The sequence below is a fragment of the Pithys albifrons genome, chromosome 13 (genome assembly GCF_047495875.1).
Source record: "Pithys albifrons albifrons isolate INPA30051 chromosome 13, PitAlb_v1, whole genome shotgun sequence".
In the NCBI taxonomy this organism is placed as follows: Eukaryota; Metazoa; Chordata; class Aves; order Passeriformes; family Thamnophilidae; genus Pithys; species Pithys albifrons.
The window spans coordinates 18,654,508-18,681,593 of record NC_092470.1 but is presented as its reverse complement, the minus strand read 5'-3'; the positions used below and the strand labels follow the sequence as shown (position 1 = coordinate 18,681,593).

Here is a 27,086-nt window from a genome sequence, read left to right as displayed (position 1 = left end):
ATTTTGATCAGAGCAGTACAGTTTATATCAGCATAACCCAATCCTGCAGCTGACACAGTCTTTCCCCACATCCATGCCATGAGCACCCATGCCAGTGCACAGGAATCCACATCAGGGAACTGACCTGAGTACAACCTTTCTTCCTCACTTCCAAAAAGGCTGGATTAGACCTGAACCAGCCAGTTCCCCAAACTAGTGCAGTGTAAGAACAAACAGCTGCACATGGGACCACTTTTGCAGCACCAGCTTACACTGACTTCTCGTGGAACAGGATTGTCATCACCTACAGCTGATTTAGGACCAAAAAGATCATGGGCTACAACCACTGTCAGCCTAAAGGCTGACTCCAACCCCATTCCACTGTGGCTTCTAAGCCAGTAACCATCCCAGAGTAAGATCTATGCAGCAGCATGTGGCCAGTTTTGTAATGCTCTTGTGCATGTTCCCCTGACCCACACAACAAGAGAACAACAGCAACAGGCTGGATGTGAAACACTGATGGGGAGAGATGAAGAAGAGGAAGACAGATTATTTTTCCTGGGGATTCTTCCCTTATCCATCAGTTCAAGATTAAAAAATGTCTCACAGCCAAGCAAGTTACTTCAGGAAGGGGGGAAAAACTGGATATGGAAGCTTCACATTTGCACAGTAACTTGTGGGCAGGTGTGAATCTTTAAGCCCACTACATAATTTCTCTCCTCTGCTTAAGTTTCTGTGTGTGCCCACAGCAGAGGTTCCAGTGAGAGGAAGCAGAGCTGCAGAGGAAGAGGTTGTTCCTTTGCACTGGCAACCACATAAAAGCTTTGGGATTCAGTTTCCTCCCACTCTCTCAACACCTTCCCATCTTGGCCTTGACAGCTGCATGCACAGAAGTTCAGGTGTGTGTGGGTGTGCTCTCTGTCCTGGCTACAAGTGTAACAGGTAAACCAGAGCAGGGAAAGGAGACAGATGGGCCATGTTTAAAATCCAACCAGACACTGCTGTTTGGAGTTACTGTTACCCTTAATTACAGCTCTGTATGCAAGGAGTCTCCTTTAAGCCACAATGATCCCAGAGGATGGTGCTGTGCCATGGTGTGCCCTGGGGAGGGCTCTGGCAGCCTGGCAAGAGCTGGCAGCATGGATGAACTGAATTAAACAGCCCAGTTCTACATTTTCCAATCACTGCAGAGGGTTTCACCCTTTAAAACCTCACAATTAGTCCCTGTGAATTCAGGGACTGCTCTGATGAACTCAGTGGTCTCTGCCAGACCAGCCAGGTGAATTCTGTCATGATGGGACAAATAAGTGCAGCTCACTTACTGCTACTGCTGGATAAGGTTTAGGATGAAGTTATATTAAAAAAACCCAGAAAAATTCAAACCACAAACAAACTCCAAAAGCTGGCAACCCTTAACAGAAGGTAGGAATAGATCTTGAAACAATTTGAGGGCCAGTTCATCTCTGCTGAAGAAATTCTTAGCATGCAAGTATTTTCTAAAACTTCTGAGCAGTTTGAAATCTCTTTCCAGGCAAGGTACAGGGCTGGATGTGGCCTCAGCATGAACAGGGGGGTACATCATCTTATTCCTCATGCAGGAGGACATGCAACAAGGTTTTACTATGCATGAATCATGTGCAGATTTGGGTCCAGAGAAGGGTAGCAGATGTCCTCAGAGCCATCCCTTCTCTGAGGGATCCTGCACAGCACCAGGGAATAAAACTCACAATGCAGTACTGAGAACAAGAGGCCTTGGCTAGAGATTTTTGGGGATCCTGCTTTATTTTTGGTAGCAAAGAGTGGGCCTGGGAGAAGATCTGACCCAAGGATCATCTTCCTCCAGAGCTCTCCAGCACAGCTCAGATTGCTTCAAAAGGAAAAACTGAGAAGGAAGGCTCTGGAAGCATTGAGGAGGCTGATCCTGACAGCAGCTTGGCATGGTTCTTCCTCCTAACTCAGCTGAAACTCCTCCAAAGGATCAGAAAGGGAGCAGAAAAGGAAAGTGAGGACTCAGGGCTCTAACTGCTTGTCATCACTAACCCAGCCAAGGAGCTGAATGGTCATTTAGCTGAACTGTTCTGAGCAGTGCTATGGCTCACTGCAACATGCTTTGTGTTACTGCACCAGGAAGACAGCCCCTTCCGTAAAGCTGGATAAGAACTGAATTAAATACACTTGTGTTTAAAAAAAAAATTACAACATAACATTTCAACAGTTGTGATTAATTGATATTTAAAATAGAGAGGAAAAATAAAGCCATGATACATTACTCACCCCTCGGCACTTCTGCTGGGACCGCATTCGTAAGGATAATATTTACACAAGGAAAATTAAACAAAACCACGACCAAAACCCAAACAACAACTGTTCTCAGGCACACGTTACCTGGGGCCCTTGCTCAGTTCTGGCATCAAAGGGGTCTCCAACGAGTCTCTTCTTGGCGAACTCCACGCTGCGCCGGACGAACTCGGGGTAGATCTGCTCCTCCACGAAGACGCGCGAGGCGGCCGTGCAGCACTGCCCCTGGTTGAAGAACACACCCTGGTGGGCACATTCCACTGCCAAGTCCACTGCAAGATGGCCAAGGAGGGACAAGTGTTACCACATGCACAGTTACAGCCTTCCAGTGTTTCCAGACTTGTTTTTTCCTTTCTCTTTGGAAAAACTCCTCAAAAATGCTGACAGTGTTCCACACCCCACAAAGGCACTCACAGGACCTCATGCTGCCCCCAAACCAGACCCCTTGTTGTATCCACCCCCCTTCCTGCCTTTTGTCTCGAGGTCTAGTCTGCCATAGTTCCTAATGCTTTCTTCCACAAGGACTCACTGAGCACAGTGACCAGTTTTTTTGCTGTGGGAATTCAAATGTGGACTCCTGGGTACCAAGGTTTGGTTCCTAAAGACAGGTTTCAGTAGTGAATGTTCAGAAAGTGGCGTGCCAGCTTTGGCCAGGTCCTTGCAAGGCTCACTATTAGCAGCTGGCACAGTGGAGAGTATTTTCCTGAAGTCAAATAGGGTTTTCCAACTATTTTGGTGGTCACAGGTTAAACATATCTCCTAGTGCCACTCACTAATGTAACAAAATCACAACAATGCCTGTACACCTGCCCAGTACAGGGGCTGCTTTCCAGAAAACTGCTTCCCCAGTGTTTGGCTCAGGCTCTGCAGCACTACCAGCCACAAAGAAAGCACACAAAACAGCAGAAACACACAAATGCAAGATTTATCTGCAACTGCAGCGACACCCAGGGAAGGCAACATGGGCCAAGGGAATGATCCCTGCGCTGGAGAAGAGCTCCAGGGATGCAGAACTCCATCCTGCTCTAGGACAGGGGTTTTCTCCAGGCTTCGGGGTGGGTTTGGTGGCAAACTCCAACCCTGTGAGCTGCCAAAGCACAGCAGAGACACACAACCCCCCCACACACACAGCCTCTTAGAGCCAACAGAGCAGCCCATACTCACAGTCTGCATCTGCACACACAATGCAGGGGTTTTTCCCTCCCAGCTCTAACGTCACCCTTTTGAGGTTGCTTTTGGATGCAGCTTCCTTGATCAGTTTTCCAACCTGCAGCATGAGACACAAAGAGGGCATGAGCTGTTTCCCTTAAAAATCTCATCTCAGTGCTTCAAGTGTGATGTTAACACAGGTGGAGGAGACTGCCAGGTGCCTGAAGCAGGCAGAAGTCAGGGAGTTTGAGTTTCCTACTGCTGTGATGTGTTGGGTCAAAAGCAGCACCAGATTTAAGGTTTGGTTTAGGAGGATCTGAAAGGGTGGGCTATGTGGGAGAGCTACAGGATCTCTATCCTGACATTATCTGTGCCCAGAGCTGCAGAATGAGGCATTTCCCACCCAGTGCTACCTGGTGAGCAGCACTGACAGTCCATGGGCTTCAAGGTGTGCAAGTTTTACTTTTAAAAATTGAGAATTCAACTCCTTAAAGTAAATCTTGCCATGGCAAAGATAAGAACTCACTGTTCCTATCCGGTACCACTCCCATGACAGAAAGCCATGCAGAGATTTTGACATTTTGGGGAAAACTAATACTTTCTGAGAGTTTAGGCTGAGCTGCTCCACACATGAGAGTAGCTGAAACATTCCTTCCCAACAGAGAAACTCCAATTTGCTCTGCCATGGCAGTTTCTGCCCAGGAATCTGCTCTGACCACCTATTGGCATTTATCTGGCCACCCTCTCCTGAAAGGAAGGATTTACTCTCCTTCCAGTGTTTAGTCATCTAATTTTGTTAGAAACAGCATGAATTAAAACTGTTTGGAAGCTTTAATTGTTAGAGCAGGTTGATTTCTTAACAGCAACCTTATATTTGAATTTGGTTCTATTATAACTGGTTTTCTTGTATTTTACCTTTACACATGGAGACCTTATTTCTGCCTAAAAATACAGTTTCCCTGGAGTGGAACTGTGAGGAAGGAAAGCATGGGGCAGCTGGTTGGCAGTCACAGGTCTGCATTTCTCAGGGTTTGCCTTTGTAACTCGAGCATGACTCTGAACTTAGCAGTACAGATCACCTCTAGTCACTCAGAGCTTAGTCCTGGAGACAGCAGAAATAAGTGATGCATCACAACTCTGCAAGAGGCATTACTACAAGCTAGCTGGCCAAAGAGAAGTCAATAAAGTAAGAGAAAAGCAGAAATCTAGATGAGAAAATTCTCATGGAGTTTAAGATCAGTATTTCCAAGCTGGCACTGAGCCCGAGCTGGAGCTTAAAAACTAAGTCAAAATATATTTTGAATTAGCTTCACTTCCTGGCTCAGTAACAGTAGCATTGTGCTGCAAATACTGCAGAGATGCAGCTGAACTCACAGATGGGTGGAGGGGGAAGAAAACACTTCTAAATTACACATGCATTAGCAAAGAATCTGTCTCCCCTGGTGTTTCCTGCACACCCAGGGATTAGAGACAAGCACAGTGTCTACAGGAGATTTTTTGCCTACAGGCTCCAGCAGCTGAGATTTTCCTTCTGCCACTAATCCACTGGATACTCCTTTTTCATTAAAAACCCAAACAGATCCATGTGGGCTGGATGAGTCTATAAGCTCTATTGTTTTCACACAGCCAGAGTCTCATCTGGGCTAAAAGTTTCTGATCTAGGATTTGGGGAGAAGAATGACACTGAGTAAACTCTGAGATTAGACCAACTACCCAGAGAGTAAAAGCTCATTGTGAACTTTTACTTTATTGCATTTGTGTTTATTCCCATGATCCCTGGGCAGAACCAGAGGCTTAACACACCTTTCCTAGGGGATATGCACAGCAGTTTGGATGTACACAGAGCCACTAGATGGTAGTGTCGGTAAATGCAGCAGCCTTTGACTGTTTAGAGTTACCTTCACCAGCCAAGAACACCTTTCAAGGCAATTTGTCATCATTACACCTTCAGATTACACTCTGCAGTTATGAGGGCAGACATAAGAATGGGTGAATTCAACAAATGCTCAACAAGAATAATGTTTCTCAAAGAAATAAAAGAGAATAGACTTCATTTGCCTCTACTGCCTCCACTGATGTCAGCATTTCCATTCTTTGGACACTGCCTCTCTTCAGGGGGTGAGGATATGCAAGAAACATCTAAAGCAGTCAGTGGAAAAACATTCACATTTCTAAGCAATCTTTTGTTTGAGAATTTTCTGCAGTGATTACTGGAGGCAATTTTTTCACATGTCTCAGCTGTGCTCAATTCTATGGGCTTGGCCAAGCCAAGTGCACTTTTCCCCATGTAGGTACAGAAGAGGATGGCTGTAGATGCCTGAGAGTGCACAGGCCTCATTCCCACCCCTCTCATAAACAAGACAGTTGTACCTACTTACAGGGAAAAACTGGATAGAAGGTGCTTTACTGGGCAGGTGTCAGAAGAAGCTCAAATGTTAATCCCCTCCACGTCAGCAGAGGAAACCTTGGGCACAGGGCCACGTTTTTGTTTAAGTCCTAGTTCCTCAGAGGTAACTAAAGCCAAGGAAGAATTGTTCAGGGCCTTGACTGACATGTTTCTCAGTTGCAGGGCAGGACTGGCAGGAAAACCTGCCCAGAAGCTCCATCAGGTGAATGACATGATGTTCAGTCACTGCCAGCCTGCCCCACAGACTGATTTATGTCACAGCACCCATTATAGTTCTTACAGAAATGAGGTGGTTTGGCAAAACCCAGCTTAGAGAGATGTGGGATTATCACAAGCACAAGGACCAGACTCAGCCAAATACCAACCACTTCTGAGAAATCCTGTTCCATGGAATGTGATGGAAAAAGGTGTTGGCTATAGAGAAACCACCGACATTTCATTGGTCAGGTCCTATATGGACAACAGTTTAGAAGAGAATGCCAAGAGGAACAGCAGGTGTCCCATGAGAAATCCATCACCTACCTTGGTTGATCCAGTAAAAGCAATTTTATCAATGTTGTCATGGGTAGAAATTGCAGCTCCAGCTGTGGGGCCGTAGCCTGGCACAATGTTCACCACACCAGGAGGGAAACCCACCTGAAAGAGAGGTTAAATACAGCCCTGTGGAGGTTTTGAAAGCACAGCTCATTCCTCAGGAAGCTTGAATTAGTTGTACACTCCTTGGAGCTCTCACCAGATACCTCAGTGTTCTCCAGCCCTTCCAGCACATGGCTGTGTGTTACCAGCTGGAGTAGACATGGGGGTAACTCAGAGCCATGCTTAGGAAATGCCAAGTTTCAGTAAGAACTCTTGGAGAAATCCCAGGTTCAAGTCAAAAGAGTGAGTCTTTGGGCCAAACTTGGCCCCCAGTTACTGCAGCACAGCTGGGGCCAAGGGGTAACTGAAGGAGAGCTTGTTTTGAACAAAGGTTGACGTTTGTGGTTCTTCAGGGGCCAGAGGGATTAAGAAGTCAGCAAAACCTCACTAGATGATGGGGCTAATAAAACAGGAACACAAAAGCAGATGGTAAAGACTTATGCAAGTTTCCACCACATTTACAACTTAGATTAGCCAACTAGTAGTTTTGCCAAAAGAGACAAATGGCAAAACTTTAGGTGAAATTCTAGTACGAGGAGAACTGAGGGACTTACTGCTTTGTTTTTACTTCCTGAAACAAGAGTTTCAAGGCTTATGCTCTTCTGGGTTAGCCCTCCCCTACCCCTGATAGCACAAGGTTGTCTTCCCTGCAATTTCTAATGATGGAATTGCAGAATGTAACACATTTGCTTTGTTTCTTATGACTTTTTAAACAAAATCTCAATAAATGCAGTTTCTCCTTTTAATAGAGTAAAAAAGGAGCAACTGCTCATGTACTATCTTGCAAAAAGTTATCCTCATACGACCTTTTTTTCCCCTTCATAAATTGGAAGGGCAATTTCTTCTATGGATGTGACAATGACAAAAGTGCATTTAATAGAGTTTGTGTCTTGGCTAATGAGTTTTCAAGCAAATACTGCGTGTCAAACTGTGCAAATAATGTTGTTTGGAGTCAGCAGCAAAGCCACAAGGAAGCAAAAAATTGGTACAGGACACCCTGAGCCAAAAAGTTTCTTCTGTTTTTCAGCAAAAATGAAAGCCAAAATATTTTGCTTGGTCTGAAATTATTTCATTGAACGTAAGACATGGCTTTGCTGGTGTGGTAACATCTTCTGCATCCTTTTAAAGATGAAAATCAAAAAAGTTTAACTTATTCTCCTGAAAAACTGCAAAGAATTTAGCAAATTTTGGGTGGAGAAAGGAGCAACTCCAAATAAAATTATTCTGCTCTAATTACACTTCTGCCTTGAAGATCGACTGTGAGAAACAGCGAGCTCAGAATTCCAGCTCAAAAAAATTAATTTTCCCAGAACTAATTGGGTTTTTTTTGGGTGGGAGATGCTGTGTCTGTGTTTGGGGAGCTGCATGGCAGAGAAAAAAAGGCAGTGGTGTGGCAGAACTCAATGATAGCCACGACAACTGCACTCCTCTTGTGTGATCTTATTAAGTCAAATAACTGGAGGAGATACTTAACTGGTATTATTTTTCCACTTCCTCTCCTGATGCAGGAGCCCTAAGTGCCAATTATCAACATACCCTTCTATTTTCTCCCAGGCTAAGCCAGGAACAGACAAAACCATCATTCTCATTTGACTGAGCCTAACAAGATTTCCAGCTCAGAGGCAGAAGCACATCTACAGCTCCTGCAGTTTTGCTCAGGAGTCACACCAGGCACCATAGGAAGCTGCTGCACTGACCAGTGCTGGAAGGTTCTGTGCACCTCCCACCCCCTCTGGATGATTAACAGGGCACAGGAGATCCCACCTGACAAGCCCTAAACCAACATTTTAAAATCCCAGCCTATGATCTTCCCTTTATTTCCACTGACTTTCCAGGCCAGACATAGCTAAATTGTTCTATGAACCACAGAAATGACAAAGAACTGTTTCCCAGGACACTCTGTCTTGGTTGAATTATCCCACTTAAAAACAACAAACACAACACTGCTGTCTAATCACACTCTTTTTTGTCCCATTGTCTAATAAAACTGAGCTGTTGTTTTTCCCTCATTTGGGAGAAGGGAAGCAAGGCAGAGGAATAAAAGCACCATTTTTTCTTTCTGCAGCTTCCTGAGAAAGGAGAAAAACATACAGGTTTTGTGATCTTTGCTACCTCCCAGCCAGTCATGAAGGCCTTTGTAAAGAAAGACTGAATAGAGAGGTTGTTCTCACTTTCCTTTGTGAGGCTTTAATAACTTTAAAACCCAAAAATCTGGACAGCCAATTCAAAAGGCAATTCTTGCTTATGACCTGAAGAGAAGAGAACCCTGATGGGGTGTTCAGATTTCCTCACCTCCTTGATCAGAGAGCCGATGTACAGCGACGTGAGAGGAGTTTGTTCAGCTGGCTTAATGACCAGAGTGTTGCCACAGCACAGGGCTGGTGCCATCTTCCAAACCAGCATCAGCAAGGGGAAGTTCCACTGCAACAACACAAGGCACTGGTCAGAGCAGCCTGGCACAGTCACCTACTCATTTCCACAGTGTTTCCCCCACCTTCTCACAGCTCTGGGAGGAAGGCCATGAAGAGAAGTGTCTGCTTACGCTATGTTTGCTTGGACTATGGAGTGTAACTTCCTTGATTTCCCCCTGAGATCCCTAATATTGCTGGCAGTGCTCACTCTAATCCTGTAAGTTGGACAAACTCCTGCATGATGTGACCTCATTCTTTACAGGAGTTTGGTCACACTCTGTGTAGGATTTTGGCTGTTCACACAAACTGTGTTGGAGGCAGTTTCCTGATGTATCACTTTTGTACAGCATCTATGTGGGGAATTACAGGGTGCAACTACTCATTGAAAAAAACCTCATTTTTCTGTGTTAGGCATTGGCTCAGTAGTTGGGAGTTACACAATATCATTCAGTTCCAGGTTTATAACTAGGAAACTGCAGTGGGTTGTTCAGTCATGGAAATCTAGGGGAGGTCTTATCCTCCCTTCAAATTGTAGATTGTTCCTTTCCAATTACTTTTCTAATTTAGAATTAGGAACCAGTCCACATCAGTTTACTCTGTGCTAATCTCTTTCATGGTCATGTGTATTTGTAGATTCTGGAGCCTAAGCAAGAAGTGGAAAATGCAGCTCACAATGAATCTCAGAAAGGTCATTTGGCAGCAGAAGGGATTTCTTCATTAAAAATAATTAATGCTGCTTCAGGGATGATGGAAGCAGGCCAACAGCAAGGGGACTTCTTGTCAAGACTCAAGCCAAGGGCCTTCAGCTATCGACAGAGAAGCCAAATATGTTAGGAATCCACAAATTCACACTTACAAGTAAATTAGCAGTGTAGCTTTTAAGCAATGAGTTCTGTTCTAGCCCAGCAGCCCTGAGACAAAGCAGAATTTAGTCTCAAGTGCTATTCTTCCACTTGCTTCACCCTCTTTTCCAGACATGTTCCCTCTCAGTGATCTTCTCCAATGGCCACATTCCATAATTTGCCCATTTGTCTTTTTGTCCTAAGCCCTTCTGGAGAAGGCCTGACTTTGCAGCTTGAGCCATTCACACTTACATTATTTTTCTACACTTTCAGAGCATGAAATAACTCCATTAGGAGCTTTCTGCTGCAGAGTGGCTGGAGAAAATAACAATAAAGGAATCCAGGGCTGCTTCATGATATCACTTTGGGGTAAAAATCAGCCATATGCTGCACTTTCTTAGAACTTCCCTTGCTAAGAACATTCATTTAAATATAGTCAAGTCACAAGAAAAAGGGAGAACTGTTAATTGGTCCAGGGAGACATATGCAGAACAGTGACAGAATCCTTTTCAATCACATAGGAATATACAAACTCACAGACTGTTGGTGCAAATGAGATCAAACTGGGAAAAAAATGGAGATTTGTTCTGAGTAAACTGAAGACAGATGTGGTGTTGTTGACCCCAATCATCCTTTTTACAAACACAGTGTTGAACTGGAGTCAAATTGGTCCTGTACTCTCTATTGCATTTATTGCTGATCTAAGGTCAACCTGAGATCTTCCAAGTCCCACCGTGTTCCTGCAAAGTGGCCTTCCAAAGCATCCTACCTCATGTAGGCTTTTATAGGGACAGTTTCCAAAGCACTTCTGAGTGCCAAAGGTGGCTCAGTGTGACCTTCTAACTGATGAACAACGTGAGAAACCTGAGATTTTAATCTTACAGTCATAAATTCTGCTCACAAGCAGTCACATTTCTTGCTCAGCAGGAAAGCTGTGCAGAAGTCACCAAGACAAACCTCTGACAGACACAACTGACCCTCTCCTACTTTGCCTCACTCTGACATTGTCAAATAGACCATGTCCTCTTATCACCTGGGATACAAACTCAGTCCTGCTGAAAGAAAAAGCAGAATTTCCCCAGATATCTTTGGGAACTGGTCCAGGGTCCAGCAAATCCAATGCATTTCTGTCAATCTCTTCTATAACTTTATCCCAAAGGTCAAAATTCTCTATGGACTCTTATTGATCCAAGTATCACAGAATATCCTGAGTTGGAAGGGACCCATCAGGATCACCAAAGTCCAGCTCCTGGCCCTGGACAGGACAGCCCCAAGAATTCCACCATGGGGCTGAGACCACTGTACAAGTGGTTCTTGAACTCTGGCAGGTTTGGTGCTGTATCCACACAGAGAACCTTGGCACAGCACCATTTGCCTCACAGTCTGTAGGATACCATATTCAAAGCATATTACAACTATAGTCAAAGCATTTTACAAGCAGACAGGAACAAACTATGCCTTCCATGTAGCTGCAAAGTCTGCCTGGCTGTCTGTTTAAAGAGAGCAAGCAACACATGCTAATACTGGAGGCATTCCAAGAACTAGCCACACTGTCCTCTCAGCAGAGAACGAGACCTCAAGGAAAAGAAAACTCTATTCAGTGGGATGTAACCCCAGAAAGCCCAGAGAACAGCCAGGCATTATTAATAATGGATATGAGTTAAAACTATGCATCAGCACGAGGCAGCAAAGAGCCAGCAGACGTAATGCCGAGGTGGTTGTCCCAGCAGTGCGAGAGTCAGAGAGCCCTGACTGGTCTCTGGTGACTGGTGTCAGCCTGAGAGAGCAGCAGAGCCTCTGATTAGGAGACCCACCCTTGCACTGCACAGGATTCCTGTTGCCAAGAGCAATTGGCATGGGGGTGAAACAAGAAACTACATCAGGCCACTGAGATGGGAGTTCCCTGCAGAACAGCTGTGCTCGAGCAGGGAGCAGGAGGCTGCAGGGCAGGAGGGGAGTGCACTGGGACTCCCTCCCATTCTGTGGGACATGCAGGGCACCAGCACTGCCACTTACTGGGGTTATGGCTCCACACACACCCATCGGCTCGTGCCGGGTGAAGCAGACAAAGTTTTCATCTGCAAGACAAGAGGAAAAAAAGACAACAGTCAAAGTCCTCACTTTTACAGGAAATGTGCAAGACAACTGCACACTAACAGGTTGGGGACTGAACTATACCCATGTTACACAAAGAATCCTGTATATGTTCATCTTAACTCGTGCCTCTGGGACAGCCCAGATGGATGAAGGTCTCTGAGCAAAGGTTTTGTGTCAGCTTGAAAGCCAAGCACTGCTCACAGTCACAGCTTCCAAACCAGGGATTCAATCCCTTCTGCAAAGTCCCTGCATTGAGGCTGAGGGGAGGATAACTCCCTAACACACTGAAGAGCAAACATGAAGTTCATCCAGGTTGTGTCTCACTGAAGGAAGCAAAGCACTTGCCTCCCTGAGGGGCAGAGCTGTGGGACCCACTTTGTACAGGAATCACATTCAGTGTAACAGGAATGGCACTTCTGGTAAAAAAAAAATCACAAAAAGATGAAACTCTGGGACTAAAGTAATGCCATTCATCTTAAAATACTGCTGTTACTCTTTCTAAGAGAAAGCAGGAAGGATATTTGCCTTTCAAATTCATTCTTGCCGAACATCCTGTTTTATTGGGAAGGTCTAACAGAGAACATGACAATTTTGGGGAGTGATGTCCAATAAGGACAAACAAACAGTGACCAGGCAAGCAGAGCTTTGCACTGCTCTGAATGAGGGTGACATCTCTGTTTATAAGACTGACATGGCTCCCTTTGCTGCTTGCACAGACTGAACTAACTCAGCCCTCCAGAGTCCTTCCTCTGGTGACTAATTCTGCAGTTCCTGTCCTTTTAGTGGCCTCAGTGATCCCCTCCACACAGGAATAAAAGAGGCTGAATTTGAAAATACACCATATTGCTCACTGTGCCACACGGACATTCATTGTCTCAACTTGTACTCCCCAACACCATACTTGAACTTGTACAGCTGAACCAAAGTGTTCTTCCTGTGTGACTGCTCTGACTGCAGCCTAGGAAACAACTTGAAAACTGCTTTTAAGTGTCAGAAAACTTGACAGGGTCCCCCTGAGAGCTCAGTGCTTTGACTCCTGAGAGGAGTCAACATCCCAGACCTTCTCTTTAACAGAATTTAAGAAAAAGCACTGTATGATCTCCCTGAATATTTGAGCCAGCACTGCCAGGGATGCAGGATCATCAGTGAGCTGGGAGACACTGGTGGATGCCACATCAACCCTCTGCTACATCCCTGTGCCACCTGGAACACCACAAGCTTTGCTGCCTCCACACAATTCTCTCTAGAAACTTCTGTCCTTACATCTTCATTCATTTCAGTGATGGCTATGAATAAATTCCCTTATAATGTGTGTGTGGGTTTCTTCCTTAAAAATTAGTCTGGATTTAAAACCAAAAAGGCTTCTTCATTAACAAACAACAGAAGAGTTCATCCATTATTTTTCAGAGATCTATCCAGGCACTGACATAGTTCTTCCATTAGTTTAAATATTAAAACACATCTGCTTAAAATGCATCCTGAGAGAGCAAGGAAGGGCAGACTTTTGCAGGTTTTGCTTGCCATGGATTTCCCTCCCTTCCACCCCCTCAAGCCTGATCCCATCCCAGCTCTGAAGCTGGGTCTGAAGGAACTCACCCACTGGGATGGTTCTGCCCTGGATTTTATCAGCCCATCCAGCGTAGTACCGGAGTGTTTTTATACAGCCCTCCAGGTCAATGAAATAAGCCTGTAGAAAAGGCTTTCCTGTGTCCATTGTTTCCAGAGTCTGAAAAAAACAAGTTGCATGCACTGTCAGACAAATCAGTGGTTTTTTCATTGAAAAAAAGCTTTCAGAGAAGCTATATCAGCTTTATTTTGCCTTGTTCTGAAGACACAGGGGTTCTTTCCTTCTCATTTAAGCTTGTTAATACCAATAATGCAGAAGGGAAACTAGATCAGATAACTCTGATTCATGCAGGATTTGCTTTGCCCAGTGGCTGTGATGGAAGAGCATCTTCCAGAAGCTCCCAGGAGGTGAGTGTGGGTGGGACACATGGGGTCTGGGGCACTGGTCAGAAGCAAAGCAAGAGTCATGACTTCACCATAAGTGACCCTCCAACACAGATGTTCTGCATTCCAGATGGTGTCACTGAAATCAGTCAGACCCATTTTCCTTTCATTTGGGAAAAAAAAAGAAAAATATCTATTTTTTCTACTTCATAACCTTAAACCCAACCTCTGAAAAGCCTCTTTTGTCCAATGACAGAAACCACATTTTTTAGGGTTCTGGTAAAGTAACCTCTGGGCTCAGATCTGTGCTGAGATAAGGCAAAGCTGAAGTTGCTCCACTGAAGCTGCACCGGTGCTGAGCAGCTCTAAACAAAGCCCAGGCTCAGCCTGTGTCCTTTGCACTGTTCTGGACATTAGCTCTGGGAATGCTTTGTTCTCCACACAGGTCATTAAATGGGATATTGGGACAAATGGCCAGCACATCCATAAAGGAAGTACTATCCCTTGGTAGATTGGAACATCTTTGTTTACAAATGAAGTCATACCCTGTCATCTTCCACAGACATTAGGGTCCAAACAGCACTTGAACAGACATTCCCCTTGGAATGACTAGGATTGTTATCCACCAAATGTCTGCTAAAACAACTGATTTTTATAAGTCATTACTTAGCACACAGCCAAGGCAGCTAAGGGCTGGTGTTCTGCTGTGCAAACAGCAATGCCAAACAAGCCCTCCCTGACCAGGACAGAAAGCTTGGAGTGTTCTGGCTATGGAAAAAGCAGGATACTCCAAAGTCACATCAAAAAGTGAGCAAAAATGAACAGGGTTTGTTCATATACATTTTTTCCTTTTATTTTCTGGCCAAAACTGTTCTTTAGATCCAAATCATTTGGTTTTGTCCTGCTGAAACTGAAAGCTGTCATGTGGTTGAGAGACACTGTGTTGAGGAAAGATCAGCTCAAAGCAGTCATGCAAATACAGACTCCTAAGCACATCCCTTGTGTGTTGATCCCTACTGAGCTCAGCAGGACACTGGCTCTGGAACCTGCACCTCTAACAGCACAGAATGTCATCAGTGTCATTCCCCTGGAGAAAAAAGTGCAGCATTGAACTGGAAGGTGCTCAGATCCAAGAGCTTAGGCATGGATGGACAGCAGCCCCAAGCTGAGGATCTGTGGGAGTGATCTGGAAAGATGTACAAGGCCCAAGGGGTGTAAAGGCTTCCACCAACTGCAGCATGTTTCAGCTCAGGTTCTCATCCTTGTTCTGCACCAGCAGGACTCCTCCAGGACAGGATCATGAAGCCATTAGCAATCATTCTTCACTGCAGATGTCCAAGTTAAAGCTTCACAGCTATGGAGAGATTTCCCTGAGCCAGTACATTCAGTAGGGAAAGAAACTGTTCCCACTTACACACATTTTAAACTTTGGATGATACCCAGCAAGAGAAAGATTCTCTTTCCAGCCCCTCATTTTAGGGGAAGGAATTTGCACAAACCAGCCCTGCATTTTGGTAAGAAAGAAGGACCAAGTCAGTTGTGGTGGTTTGGGGTTGTTGGGGTCGTTTTGTTGGGTTGTTTTTGTTTCATTGTTGTAGTGTTTTTTTAAAGATAAAAGCTGGGAGACAGCTATGAACATTAATGATTATTAAACTAAGAAACAGTGTGTTTATTTCTTTGAAAATTTAAGCACTAATATCTGTAATCACTTCAAGGACTGGCTAAAGTTTTGGAGAAGCAAACTATATAAAACTAACAGCCTTCTAAAACCCCTAAAACCATCCTGCAGAAAGAAGAAAGTCATGACTCCTATATGGGCTCTTCTGCCCTTCCTAAAAGGAGAGGAAAGAAAAATATTAGGTAGATGTGGCTGCATGAGAGGGATGGAGCTGAGTTATCAGCCAACTGCTGCTGGTGTCCCAGTGCTCCCAGTACTTACTGCCAGGATGACTCTGTCTCGCTCCAGAAGATCAGCCAGTTTGTGCAGGAGTCGTCCTCTGCTTGGGGCATCCATCTGTCTCCAAGGAGAGCCCCTCTGGAATGCTGCCTTTGCTGCCTCCACTGCATTATCCACGTCAGGCTACAGCCACCAGACACACGAGAAAACCTCAGGTTACAAGGAAGGAGCTGGACAATGTCACAGAAACCCCACTCAGGCTGCTTTCTTACTGATGCTCTGATGGCTAAAACCAAGTTGTCCAACAAAAGCACTTCCATTTTACTCCTGGATTTGAATCCAAGCTTGGAATATGTTTTAGGTTTGGCCTGGGATAGTAAACAACCTTGAGGTCAAAGTACCAACAGGGTCTTTCAAGGGCAATTTAATGTAACTGATTTGTTTATAAAATAATCCAGAATGCTGTTCCTGCCAATAGAGGATGTAAGTGACACTGGGGGAGGATGGAGAAACAGCCTGACAGCCTCCTCTAAACAAGTGTGGGCAGGAAAGTCCCCCACAAAATGAAGGTTTTATCAAGAGGAACAATCACCGTTCAGTCCCCGTGGAACCCATGCCAATAGCAGTTAACACTAAAAAGCTCCCTCAGATCCTAAAACACACTTTCAGAACATTTCTACCAGATGGGAAAAGTTTTGCTGGTCAGAGCTATGACAAAGACATTCCACCTACATGCACTTAGTGCCATTCTCCCTTCATCTCCCAAAAGATTTACCATTCTCTGGACCAAATCAAACTCTGTTTACCCAAGTTACTACTTGGGCAAGTGCCCCAAGTGGGCAGCAAATTCCCTTTCTTTCCATACCATGCACTTGCTCTGGCCACAGTAAGACCTTGGACTCCTTGTTTCATCTCACATACATTGGTTAAAAAAGAGAAGCCAAGTGAACCTCATGATCCAATGGAATCAACAGGAACACTGCCACCAACACCCACAAGGCCAAGGCTGTACCTCAAGCACTCATAGAGCTCTGAGCAGGCTCCTGCTGCATAAAATGTCTGGCACAGCCTGTGCCTCACTTCAGCTGATGGAGAACTTGCACCTCACTGTGATATGTGGCTCAAAAGGGTGGGAAAGGAGCGAGGGTTTAGGCCTTGATTGTTCCTCACAGAACTTCACCAGTTGCTCTCCTGCCTTATCCCAAGTCTCATCTGGATCCAACTAGGAAATAAGGCTCTGCACAGACCCAACAAGGTCTGGCCACTCTCCCCTCATGGGGAGATGTGTGGTGCTCAGTAAAGAAACAGTGTCATAGGGAGACATGTTGCCACCTTAAGCTCTTGGCCAAAACAGCAAGTCATCAGCCAAGGCAACAGCACCTTACATTAAATTTGGCTCCTTTTCTTTACAAAAAGATTACACAGCTTTTGTCCTTTTAGTAGCCTGACTTCTACTGAAGAAATCCACTCTTTTGGAAGAGCAGTGATGGGGAACTACTGGAGGAAACTTGTGCTGCTGCAGAATGGCTCTGGTCTAGCAAAGAATGCAGGTAAGGCAGAGCAGGTGAGGAGCCACCAAGGGCAGACAGGCATGTCCTGCCTGGGGCCCATCACCCACAGGCACAACAGGCCTACAGAATTGCTCACTCCTGAGTTGATCTGCATTCAAATGGGTGCATCACGAAAGCCAGAAGACACCACCAGCCACTGCACACTTAGGTACTCTCCATTCTGCTGGAATGAAGACTCAAACTGAAAGAAGGCAGTATTTTATGTGGCAAAGCAGGCAAAGGAACATAAGAAGTGTGTCAGGTTTCAACAAGTCTTCCCTCAGCAGCAGTTAATTTGGTCTGCAACAAGGCTGGGGGCACTGATGTGCAGGGACCTGGGTCTGCAGTAGCACTGTGCCCATGGTACCGAGGGTCTTCCCTCTACCCTGGCACTCAGAACAGGGCTGAGATGGCCATGTGGGCACATGTGCATGCCCAGATCTTCCTCATCCTCTCAATATGGGAGCACAAGTCCTGCTGCAGTTCCTGTAGATGGTTTTCTTCATTCTTGTCTCTTTTCTCAGACATGCTGGGTACAAACCGTGGCTCAGAGACTGCAGGCACTGTCGTACAACCAAACAGGCTCTCGCTAAACTCCCTCAGGGCAGCACCACCAACTGAGCTCCTGAGAGCCTGCACAGCCTCAATAGGACTGAGAGACCAGCAAAAACAAGGAAATTCTTCAGGAAGGCCGAAATGCCATTCTTAATCCATCCTGTTATGACTAGGCATTAGGGGAGTCTGAATGGCATGTTCATTGCAGGCGTGTTGCAATAGGTAGGCACAAGGCGTGACAGAGTCGTAACTGTCAAGGTGCCAGGAACACACTGTGGTGCAAAAAACCACAGGAGGAGGAGATCCTGTGCATCCTGGTGCTCAGTTTGGATCCATAACACATGGAGTATTACATAAAAAGCTCTACTAAGTATATTAATATGGCAAAGTCAAGCATTGCAGTGCTGGGAAATTCCTGCAAACCCTCGTACCCCCTTTGGCAGTTTCATTATGATACAACCCCCAGTTACACAACCACATACCTTTGCCCCCATGGACAAAAATAAAATAAATCACACTGTTTTTTGTTCTAAGCTACCTTCTCCACCTGCATTTTCCACCCCAAGTCCTGCTCGCCACTGCTCCCTGTTTCTCTCTTGCCTCAGCAGCAGTGTGAGAGCAGTGAAGACCTCACTGGCCCTGTGAGGGGGCAAAACACCTGTAGAAAAAGCCTTGCTTTGCTTCAGTCTCAGTATGTACCACACTGCTTCAGTCTGGCCAGTAAGGAGACATGCCAAGGATGGAGCATACCCAGTCCAGATCATCTGTCTTCAGTTCAGTTCCTGACTTCCCTGAAAAGCCTCCACTGTGCACATCTTTGGAAAGGTACTTTTCTGATATAGGGCACAAGCCTGTCACGATGTCTCAGCTAGAAGAGTTCTCTGACCTGCTCCCCTGCAAACAGTCCACATGTGACATTGCTCAAACTGCTGACGCTGAGTTCGAAACAGCTACAAAGAGCATCTTAACAGCCCCGAGTGCCCAAAATCATTAAGGGCATTGCCAGTCTGCTGCACTCTTACCTCAACCTGCCACTAGAATCTGAGTGAGGCAGGCTGATTGTGAACAAACCCCTCTCAGAAATCTTCAAAGATCCACACATGAGAGTGAGCTCATCAGAGATGACCAGGACAGACACTCCACAGCACTGAGTCTGCTCGACAGTCACAGCTGTGGACCTGCTGTCTATGATCTGAGACAACCAGCTGAGCTGGGCACTCCTTTGAGGAAGGAGCACCTTGCCCCTGCCCCTGATGGATGTCAGCGAGCTGCTGGAAGGAAAAAGCCTGTCCCCAATTGTTACCAGCAGCAGCAGAGACATTACGATGGCACAAATATTCCTACTTTTACATGGTAACACCAAGATGGGGTGGAAGTTCTGGGACTACACTATTCACTGGGGGCAGAAGTCTAACAGAGAAAGTTATTCCTTCTCTGTTGTCAGCCTGGGAAATTCTTGGACACTAAGCCACTTTTGGGGAGGTAAAAAGCCTCCCAACATCCAGTGAAAACATCTGCCATTTTATTTTCAGGGCCTCTTTTTCCACACAGACTTTTCTTTCTCTCTCAACTGTCCCACCAAGGACAATTCTGTAACTAAAGAACAAACAACAAAACCTTTGCTTGGAGGCTCATAAAGCATTGGCCAAGTTTCAACACCAGACTGAACTGTCATCACTGAGATATCGGCTGCCAAATTCCCACCCCTCACGTGCAGCTTAAGCAAAACACTCTGCATGGCCAGGGAGGGGCAGGTTTCTGTTGAGGGCTTGGAAAGTGGAGTTGTGCTCCCAGCCTGCTGTGAAGGCAGAGCCAAACCTGGCACAGCACAGCTGAAGCCAGAGCCAGTACCAGGAACTGCCAGCCCTGGGGTGGCACTGACCAGCACAACAACTATGGTGGCACATGGGGAAAGACACTGGAAAGCACCACCAAACACAACCCAACACTTCCTGCAGCAACTCCAGCTGACTGGAGTTACAGCCCCAGGAAGGGATGTTCAACCAGGACAAAGGAGACATTGGAGGACTTAGCTTGACCATGTCCCACTGTCCTATGGCAGTGCCACCAAAAGCCAAAGAGCAAGTTGGGGATGGTTCTCACCCATGACTAATCCAAGTCCAAGTCTAATGCCAACCAGTTTCTTGGAAAAACCTACTTACTTAAAAAATAAAAAATTTCCTGCTCTATGATACAAAGAGATAGAAGAGGCTTTCAGCACCCAAAGCACATCTACCTTGCAATTTCCATACACTGAGGAGTCAGCCACCCATGCTGAGTATCCAGGGGCAGAGGAAACCATTGGCTGCCCCCAGGGAAAGGTTTACAGTGACTCTCCTGCAAGCTAGAAGTCAAATTCAGGTAGAGAGAAATCTCAAGCTGCAAAACTGGGCTTTCAGTTCTGCATAACAATTTCCCTTAACCAAGACATTAAAAAGCAGGCACAGAATGCTCATGTAATACTCTGTAGCTCCTTGAGGAGACACTTAGCCCAGGGAACAATAACAACATCATGGTTTCTGCCTATCAAAATACAGTTGCATCAGAGGCAGCTTCAACTCCACTGTTTACATGCCACTGCAATTAAACACAGTTGTGTCCTACCCAGTCAGGATAAAGAAATTACACATAATGTTTGGTTCTGCCTTGGTCTGTAATTGCCCGATGGATACACAAATCCTCCGTGGCAGAAAGTCTTGGAGGCTGCTTTAGTGCCATCCAAAAAAGCACAGCTACCTTACACAACAGTGGCACACAGGCTGCAGGCTTGGATTCCCAAGCCAGTTTGCTCCTGTCTCCAGAAGGGTCAGGCTTTATACTCTACACAGTACAATACTAGAAAACACATTGCCCCTGCTCAGCTAGTGTCAGTCCTACTAGGAACAGATCCCCAAGGCAGCTGTCTCACTGGAACCAGGTATTGGGCCTCACAAGTGTTGGACAAGCTTAGACACAAAGAAAAAGGTCTCAGTGCAGGCAGAAATGGCCACATTGTCCCTCACTTACTGCCCAGAGCAATGAGCTGCCAAAGCCCTGGTACAGCACAGCAGTTGTGAATCACCTTCCCATGACACCCTGCAAAAAGCCAGCTCTTGGGCAGGCTCTTTTCCATAGGTCAGACGAGTTGGCCCTCATGTGATGAGTTACTCCGGACAAAAAGTGTCACATCTGATTATTCCTCACCTCAAACTGTTACCAAACCCCATTACATCCCAGGCTACAGCACACCAGGGCCAGCCAGGGACTACTGGAGCTCTTGAGATACTGGTTTGATTTTAAATAGGAGTTGTCACATTTGTGCAAGAGGAAAGAACTCATCAGAAAAAAATTCTTCACAGAGAGAGTGAACAGGCACTGGAATGGGCTGCACAGAGAGAGGGTGGATTCCCCATCCCTGGAGGTTTTTAAACTGAGATTGGCCGTGGCACTGAGTGCCATGATCTGGTAAAGGGACTGGAGTTAGACCACGAGTTGGACTTGATGATCTCAGAGGTCTTTCCAACCCAATCGATTCTGTGATTATACCAGTTGAAAAAGCAGCATCACATCTCCAGCAGTAAGTGGTCAATGTTTGCATGACTGAGCTTAAATTCCCCCAAGCACTCAGGTTATTTGTTGACTGTGTTCAGAAAGGGGCAAGTTTCAGTTCAGTGTGTCCAACAAGCTGCTGTGCAGCTGGTGTAGAAACCACTCCCAACACAAGACTCAAGTCCTGTCAGGGATGTGCATACACCATCATTGCTATTTCCTCAGCCTGGCTGCTCCCTTCCAGTCTATGCCACAAGAATGATGCCCAATCTCATTCCTCTGACAGTGTTCAGCAGCCAGGTGCTACCAGGGAAAGTGCCTCTGACGAGTTGGACAGGCCTGATCCCACCCAGCCCATGTAATTCTTGAGCAGCACATCCAGTGCCCCAGACCTTCCATTCAGTCTGGCCAGATGGAGGTTGTTGTTAAAAGCCAGCTTTTCCTCTGTGTGCTTCCCTACAAAAACATGCTTTGGAAATTGTCTTTTGCAACAACACTTACCTTGTCTCCTTCCTCAATCTCACAAATTTTCTCCAGCGTTGAAGGGTTGTAGGTGGGGAACTTCTTTCCACTTGTAGACTCGTGCCATTCATTGTTAATAAATATCTGAAGAGAGAGCAAGGGAAGTGGGATGGGCAGGAGAAGGAAAACACTGATGTAGACAAAAACCCCACAAGTTCTTCTCAAAGGTCCCAAGGCTCCCAATTTCCATCAGTGGCAGAGTCAAGTGTGCTCAGTCTCTCTCCCAGGGAGTCTGTGATACAGAAGCACTTATTGAAACTTTGTGTGGCCAGTTGGCTTCAAACAAGAGGAAGGCAGAGGATGGGGCTCACACAACACACCAGCAGGGTTTGGCAATGAGAAACAGGCAGTTTTTGAAATACATCTCCATGGAAACAGCAAGCAGACACCCAGAGCAACTTGCATGGTTCAAGCCAAAGGAGCCCCTTGTGCAGTGACACATAACTGTACTATTTGGCTGTTTGTGTCCTGCCCTGGGCTACTTCCACATCTTGCTCCCCCCTCCGGCAGCACCCAGAGAAGGGTGGGGACTGGCTCAGTCCTACCCCACCATGCCTTGTCACAGACTGGCTCAAACCTCCCACGTCACTTGGAGTCATCTGTGACAAGATTTAAGTGTTTCAAAATATTGCATTTCCAGAGCAAGAACAAACAGTCCCAACGTTGCGTAACTGAAAATGCATTAAATACTGGAGTGCTGTTACTCACTGTAAACAGAACATGAGTACCTATATACAATTAATTGATTCAACATGCATCTTATCCATGCTGTGATCTAATTTGGCAGTGTTATATTTTATAAATATACTTCAAGTAAGATTAGATGAAGTAATCTTTATTAGTAGCCTGCTAGTGGCTATAAGCTTGTATTTTTATTTGGAAGCCATCCACATTTGCAATCTTGTTTATGAGTCTCTACACACCACCGGGAGATTAATGTTGCATCTCTTATATTCGGAATTCCCACTGCTTTGGGTCATAACTTTCCTTCTTTGGGCAGCTTTTTTTTTTTCCTGAAAGGGCTTTTTTCTTATTATTTCTGCATAAAGCATTCCAAGCGTAACCGGTGTGGAAGCTGCACTGTTGGACCCACCTGTTTCACACAGGTCAAGAAAAAGACCATTTTGCCAAAAATGTTGCCAAGGGAAGTCTCAAGAAGAGATACATTGTTAGAAATATTAACTCCTGTTTAAGACATCAATGCTCCAGAACTACATCTGTTATCCAAGTGCTACATTTTAACATTTACATATTTTAAATTCAGTTTTCCTTTGTTTCACTAAGGAAGAAAAGTCATATTGTAAACAGAGGAGATATGACAAGAACTGTAAACTTACAGCATCATGAATATGCTCACAAACTGAAGATTTGGGAAGGAAACTTTTTCCTTTGCATTCAATATGAATTCTATGGGGAGAATGAAGTTTCTACGAGTAATAAAACATGCGAGTGACAGAATCAGGCTGTTTTAAATGTAACATATACACTGGCATCATTCTGGGAATTGCACCACATATCCCAAATCTTTGATGCCAGGAGCTGAAATCAAATGGAATAATATCTCAGCCATTCATGCTGCATACCCAGGATTTGAGCCACGGAATTGTGGACAGATCAGTTCCATCACACATCCATGACAACCACTAAGCTACTCTATAAGTAAGATCTTTGTTAAAATTTTTTTCCTCTCCCCAACCCCATAACTGGTAGAACCAAAAATAAAAATCTCCTCTAAGCAGAGGAAAACACGCTGTCAGCTGTAAACATCTGGTGAAACTCAGAGCTTGTACAAAGCCCCTCAAAGTTTTATGAAAATTGACTGCTGCTCATTATTTTCTCAGATGCACCGGGAGCATCAGTTCAAACAAACTCCCACTTTTAATTTACATTGGTTTCCACTTTTAAGAGACTACCTTGATATTTCCAGCGCACTGAGGCTCTGGCAAAACTCTGGAGAATAAACTGCATGTTTTAAAACATACACGGCTGCAGGATAAGATCCCTAAGGAGTGTTTAAAAGTGTTCACAACAATAAAAATAACAAAAACCAGAACATTTGGATGTTTAAGAAGAACTCGAATGGCCGTGTCCATTTTGGCCGGCAGGAAAGAGCTGTTTGTGCAGCATTACGCCATTCTGCAATCAGCAGCTGCAGATCCAATTTGCTGCTAAATGACAAGTTTATCTCGCAAATAAAGAGTAGATAAATTTGGGATGTTAAAAATTAATCTATTCCAGCGATTACCACTAATTGCTAATCTGTTTCAGTACTTTGGATGCATAATTCAAATCAACGCTTGGCTGGATAAGCCATCGCTGTTTACTCCTTCTTGCTGCAAGGGAATGAACTTCAAATTTTGCTTCTTTTTTAATACTTAACACTAAAATGCAAGAGTAACACACTCATTCGGCCCCTCCAGCTCTTTTAGTCCAGCCACAAAGTTAAAATTACGGCAGCTGAGGTTCCTTTAGCACCAAAACCAGGCGGGATGTTTTCCCCACTGCACAAGGCACAGGTCAGGCTGTTGTGGAACAAAAAGCGACTCGGCTATGGCAGAGCCACAGCTGCGATGGGAGCAGGGATTTCTGCAGCCACGCTCAGCTCCACGCCAGCCTCACCTCTCAGGGATGGAGCTATCAAGCTCAGGAGCCTTTGGTTTAAACCAAAAGGTCAGGAGCAACTGTTTAAAGGAAAGGTCAATGGAGAGGGGAGAGGTGAGTGTTTGTGTGGGCTCAATGCCTGACTCCTCATCCCACAGGGAGGCCATGAAGGAGCTCTGTTGGGACAGTCACCAGCAAGACTCACATGAACACGACTTCTACAGCTACAGGGTGGCTCCAGTCTCATGGCAGAACTTCCACAAGGCCCAGTCGTGCTGGACACTGACCCTTCTCCAGAGTCCCTGCACTTGCCAGCACCCAAACCCCCCGCTGGCACTGAGTGCCAGCCCTGCAGGGGAGCTGCACACCAGGTCAAGGACAGCTGAACACAAGTCGGACAAGCAGCTTCCTCAGGGATAAAGCCCCTCCTGGTCCTGACCGGGCTCGCCCCATCCAAAGCGGATTTCGCTGAGTGCTGGTGCAATGCTGGAGCATCCACGGCTGGGCTGGGAGATGGGGCATCACAGCCAGGGAGAGGAGCATGGGGCACCGGGGGGTCATTTTATTTAAAAAGGAAAAAAAAACGATCTAAAAAGTCAGTTTTGGGGCTTTCAGGGTTGGGGCAACCTGCACCATCAAAAACACCACTGTCACTTCCTCGCTCAGCCCCAAACCCCCATAAACCAACTGTGTCAGGAATAAAAGAAGTCAAGAAAAACAACACCGAGGGTGAAAACTTTGCATAAAAAAACCAAACAACTAACACCTCGCCTAAGCATCGGCAACAGCGCGACGAAGCGCGCCTGCTGCCCACCTCCCCGCGCCTGGCGAGCGGCTTACCTTGGTGTACTTGACCTCCAGGCTGCGCAGGGGCCGCGGCAGCAGCGGCGGGGTCGGCGGGAGCGCTTTGCCGTCGGGCTGCCCGTTCTCCACGGCGCCGTTGACCGCGGCCATGGCCGGGCCGTCGAACCCCGCGCCGTCGGCTCCGCACAACCTTCTGCGCGCTGACGGCGCCGCCGCCGCCTTAAGAGCGCCGCGCGCGCCGCCCGCCCGCGCACCCCATTGGCCGCCGCCCCCGCCGCGCGCCGCCCGCCCGCGCGCCCCATTGGCCGCCGCCCCCGCCGCGAGCCGCGGCCCCGCCCACGCCCCGCCCCGCCCCGCCCCGCGCGCTGCCACAGCCGCAGGTGACGGGAGGAGCCGCCACGCCGAGGAACGGCCGTGGGCACGGACGGACGGAGGGAGTGAGGGAATGAGGGACGGAGGGGGCGCCAGCGCGCCAAGACCGCCGTGGGACAGGCCCCTCAGGGCCCCCAAGGGTCCCGAGTGGTCGTGAAGGGCTCCCAAAGGGATTCTGAAGAGTCCCAAATGTCTCCCGATGGGCTATCAAAGTGCTCCTAAAGGGGTCCCGAAGGGCTGTCAAAGGGCTCCCAAAGGGTCCCGAAGGGCTATCAAAGGGCTCCCAAAGGGTCCCAAAAGGCTTCCAAAGGGCTGTCAAAGGGTCCCAAAGGGTTCCCGCACTGTTGTGCACTGTGTCCCTTGGGGTCCCAAAGGGCTCCTGAAGGATCCCAAAGGGCTGTCAAAGGGCTCCCGAAGGGCTACCACACCTCCATGCACAGGGTCCCTGAGGGTCCAAAAGGTCTGTCAATGTTCACCACACCACTATGCTCAGGGTCCCAAAGCGTCCAAAAGGCTGTCAGTGGTCCCCACATCGCTGTGCTCAGGGTCCCAAAGGGTCCCAAAAGGCTTCCAAAGGACTCCCCTCAGGGTCCCAAAGGGCTCCCTTGGGGCTTCCACAGGATCCCCTCAGAGTCCCAAAGAGTTCCTCAAAGGGCTCTCCCACAGGGTCCCACATGACTCCCGCAAGGCTCCCCCCAAACGGCTCTGATATTCAGTCCCCTCAGGGCTCTGACAGAGCTCCCTCTGGGGAGCAGAGCAGCCACCACAGCTTCTCCCAAAGGCTGGCACCAGGATGGGCATGGAAGGACATGCCCTCTGCTGTCTTTGTGTCCCACCCAAACCCACCCAGAAGTCAGTCATGGGAGGGCCCTTGTAGGGTCTCCATGGGAATACTGCCACTCTCCCCAGGCATAGTGTCAGACTGTCCAGACAGTTCTCCCCCAACTTGTCACTTTACACCCTCCACCTCCAGCAACAAGGGCCTTTCTCTGCTCTTCCTGGTGCCTCAGCATCCTCACCTCAACCTCCTACACCCCATCCTTCACACAGTGACTCTGGAGAGCTTTCCAGGACTGATAGCAAGAGAACATAACACCAAATGTCTGACGTGCATCTGACAGCAACTCCTCCACATCCTGCATGTGTACAGGATTCTGGGATGTTTGACCACCCCAGTCTGACTATCTCAGTCAAAGGACTTCAGCGGGACAGGGCAGGACCAGGCCCTTCCACTGAAGCATCTTACACTAATAACCAACATATTTGTGTCCCACACAGTCAGTCTCCAGCGTGGTGCTCATAGTAGCATACTTGGAATGTCAAGAAAGATGCTGTCTTTTGAGAAGTCCTCCAGGATATGGAACATGTCTGAAGTGACAGATCCAGGCTCTGCGCCTGAACAAGTTCATTATGTATTGCTTAACTTCATTCTGAATAAAATATGTGTAAGTCTCTGCAGGCTGGGGGCCAGGACACCAGGAGCACCCT

General features: G+C 46.7%; 1 protein-coding gene across 1 annotated transcript in view; it reads right to left on the bottom strand.

The window, feature by feature from the left end:
- The window catches only part of ALDH1A3 (aldehyde dehydrogenase 1 family member A3), a 35,581-nt gene extending 10,176 nt beyond the window's left edge, over positions 1-25,405 (bottom strand). The window contains exons 1-9 of the mRNA XM_071568564.1: positions 25,263-25,405; positions 21,801-21,905; positions 15,709-15,849; positions 13,416-13,545; positions 11,739-11,800; positions 8,762-8,890; positions 6,356-6,469; positions 3,442-3,544; positions 2,365-2,549 (exon numbers count right to left, since the gene is read on the bottom strand). Of these exons, the coding sequence (XP_071424665.1) occupies positions 2,365-2,549; positions 3,442-3,544; positions 6,356-6,469; positions 8,762-8,890; positions 11,739-11,800; positions 13,416-13,545; positions 15,709-15,849; positions 21,801-21,905; positions 25,263-25,376 (1,083 nt within the window). The 5' untranslated portion in view covers positions 25,377-25,405. The remainder of the gene's footprint in view (positions 1-2,364; positions 2,550-3,441; positions 3,545-6,355; positions 6,470-8,761; positions 8,891-11,738; positions 11,801-13,415; positions 13,546-15,708; positions 15,850-21,800; positions 21,906-25,262) is intronic.
- Between the last annotated feature and the right edge of the window lie 1,681 nt (positions 25,406-27,086).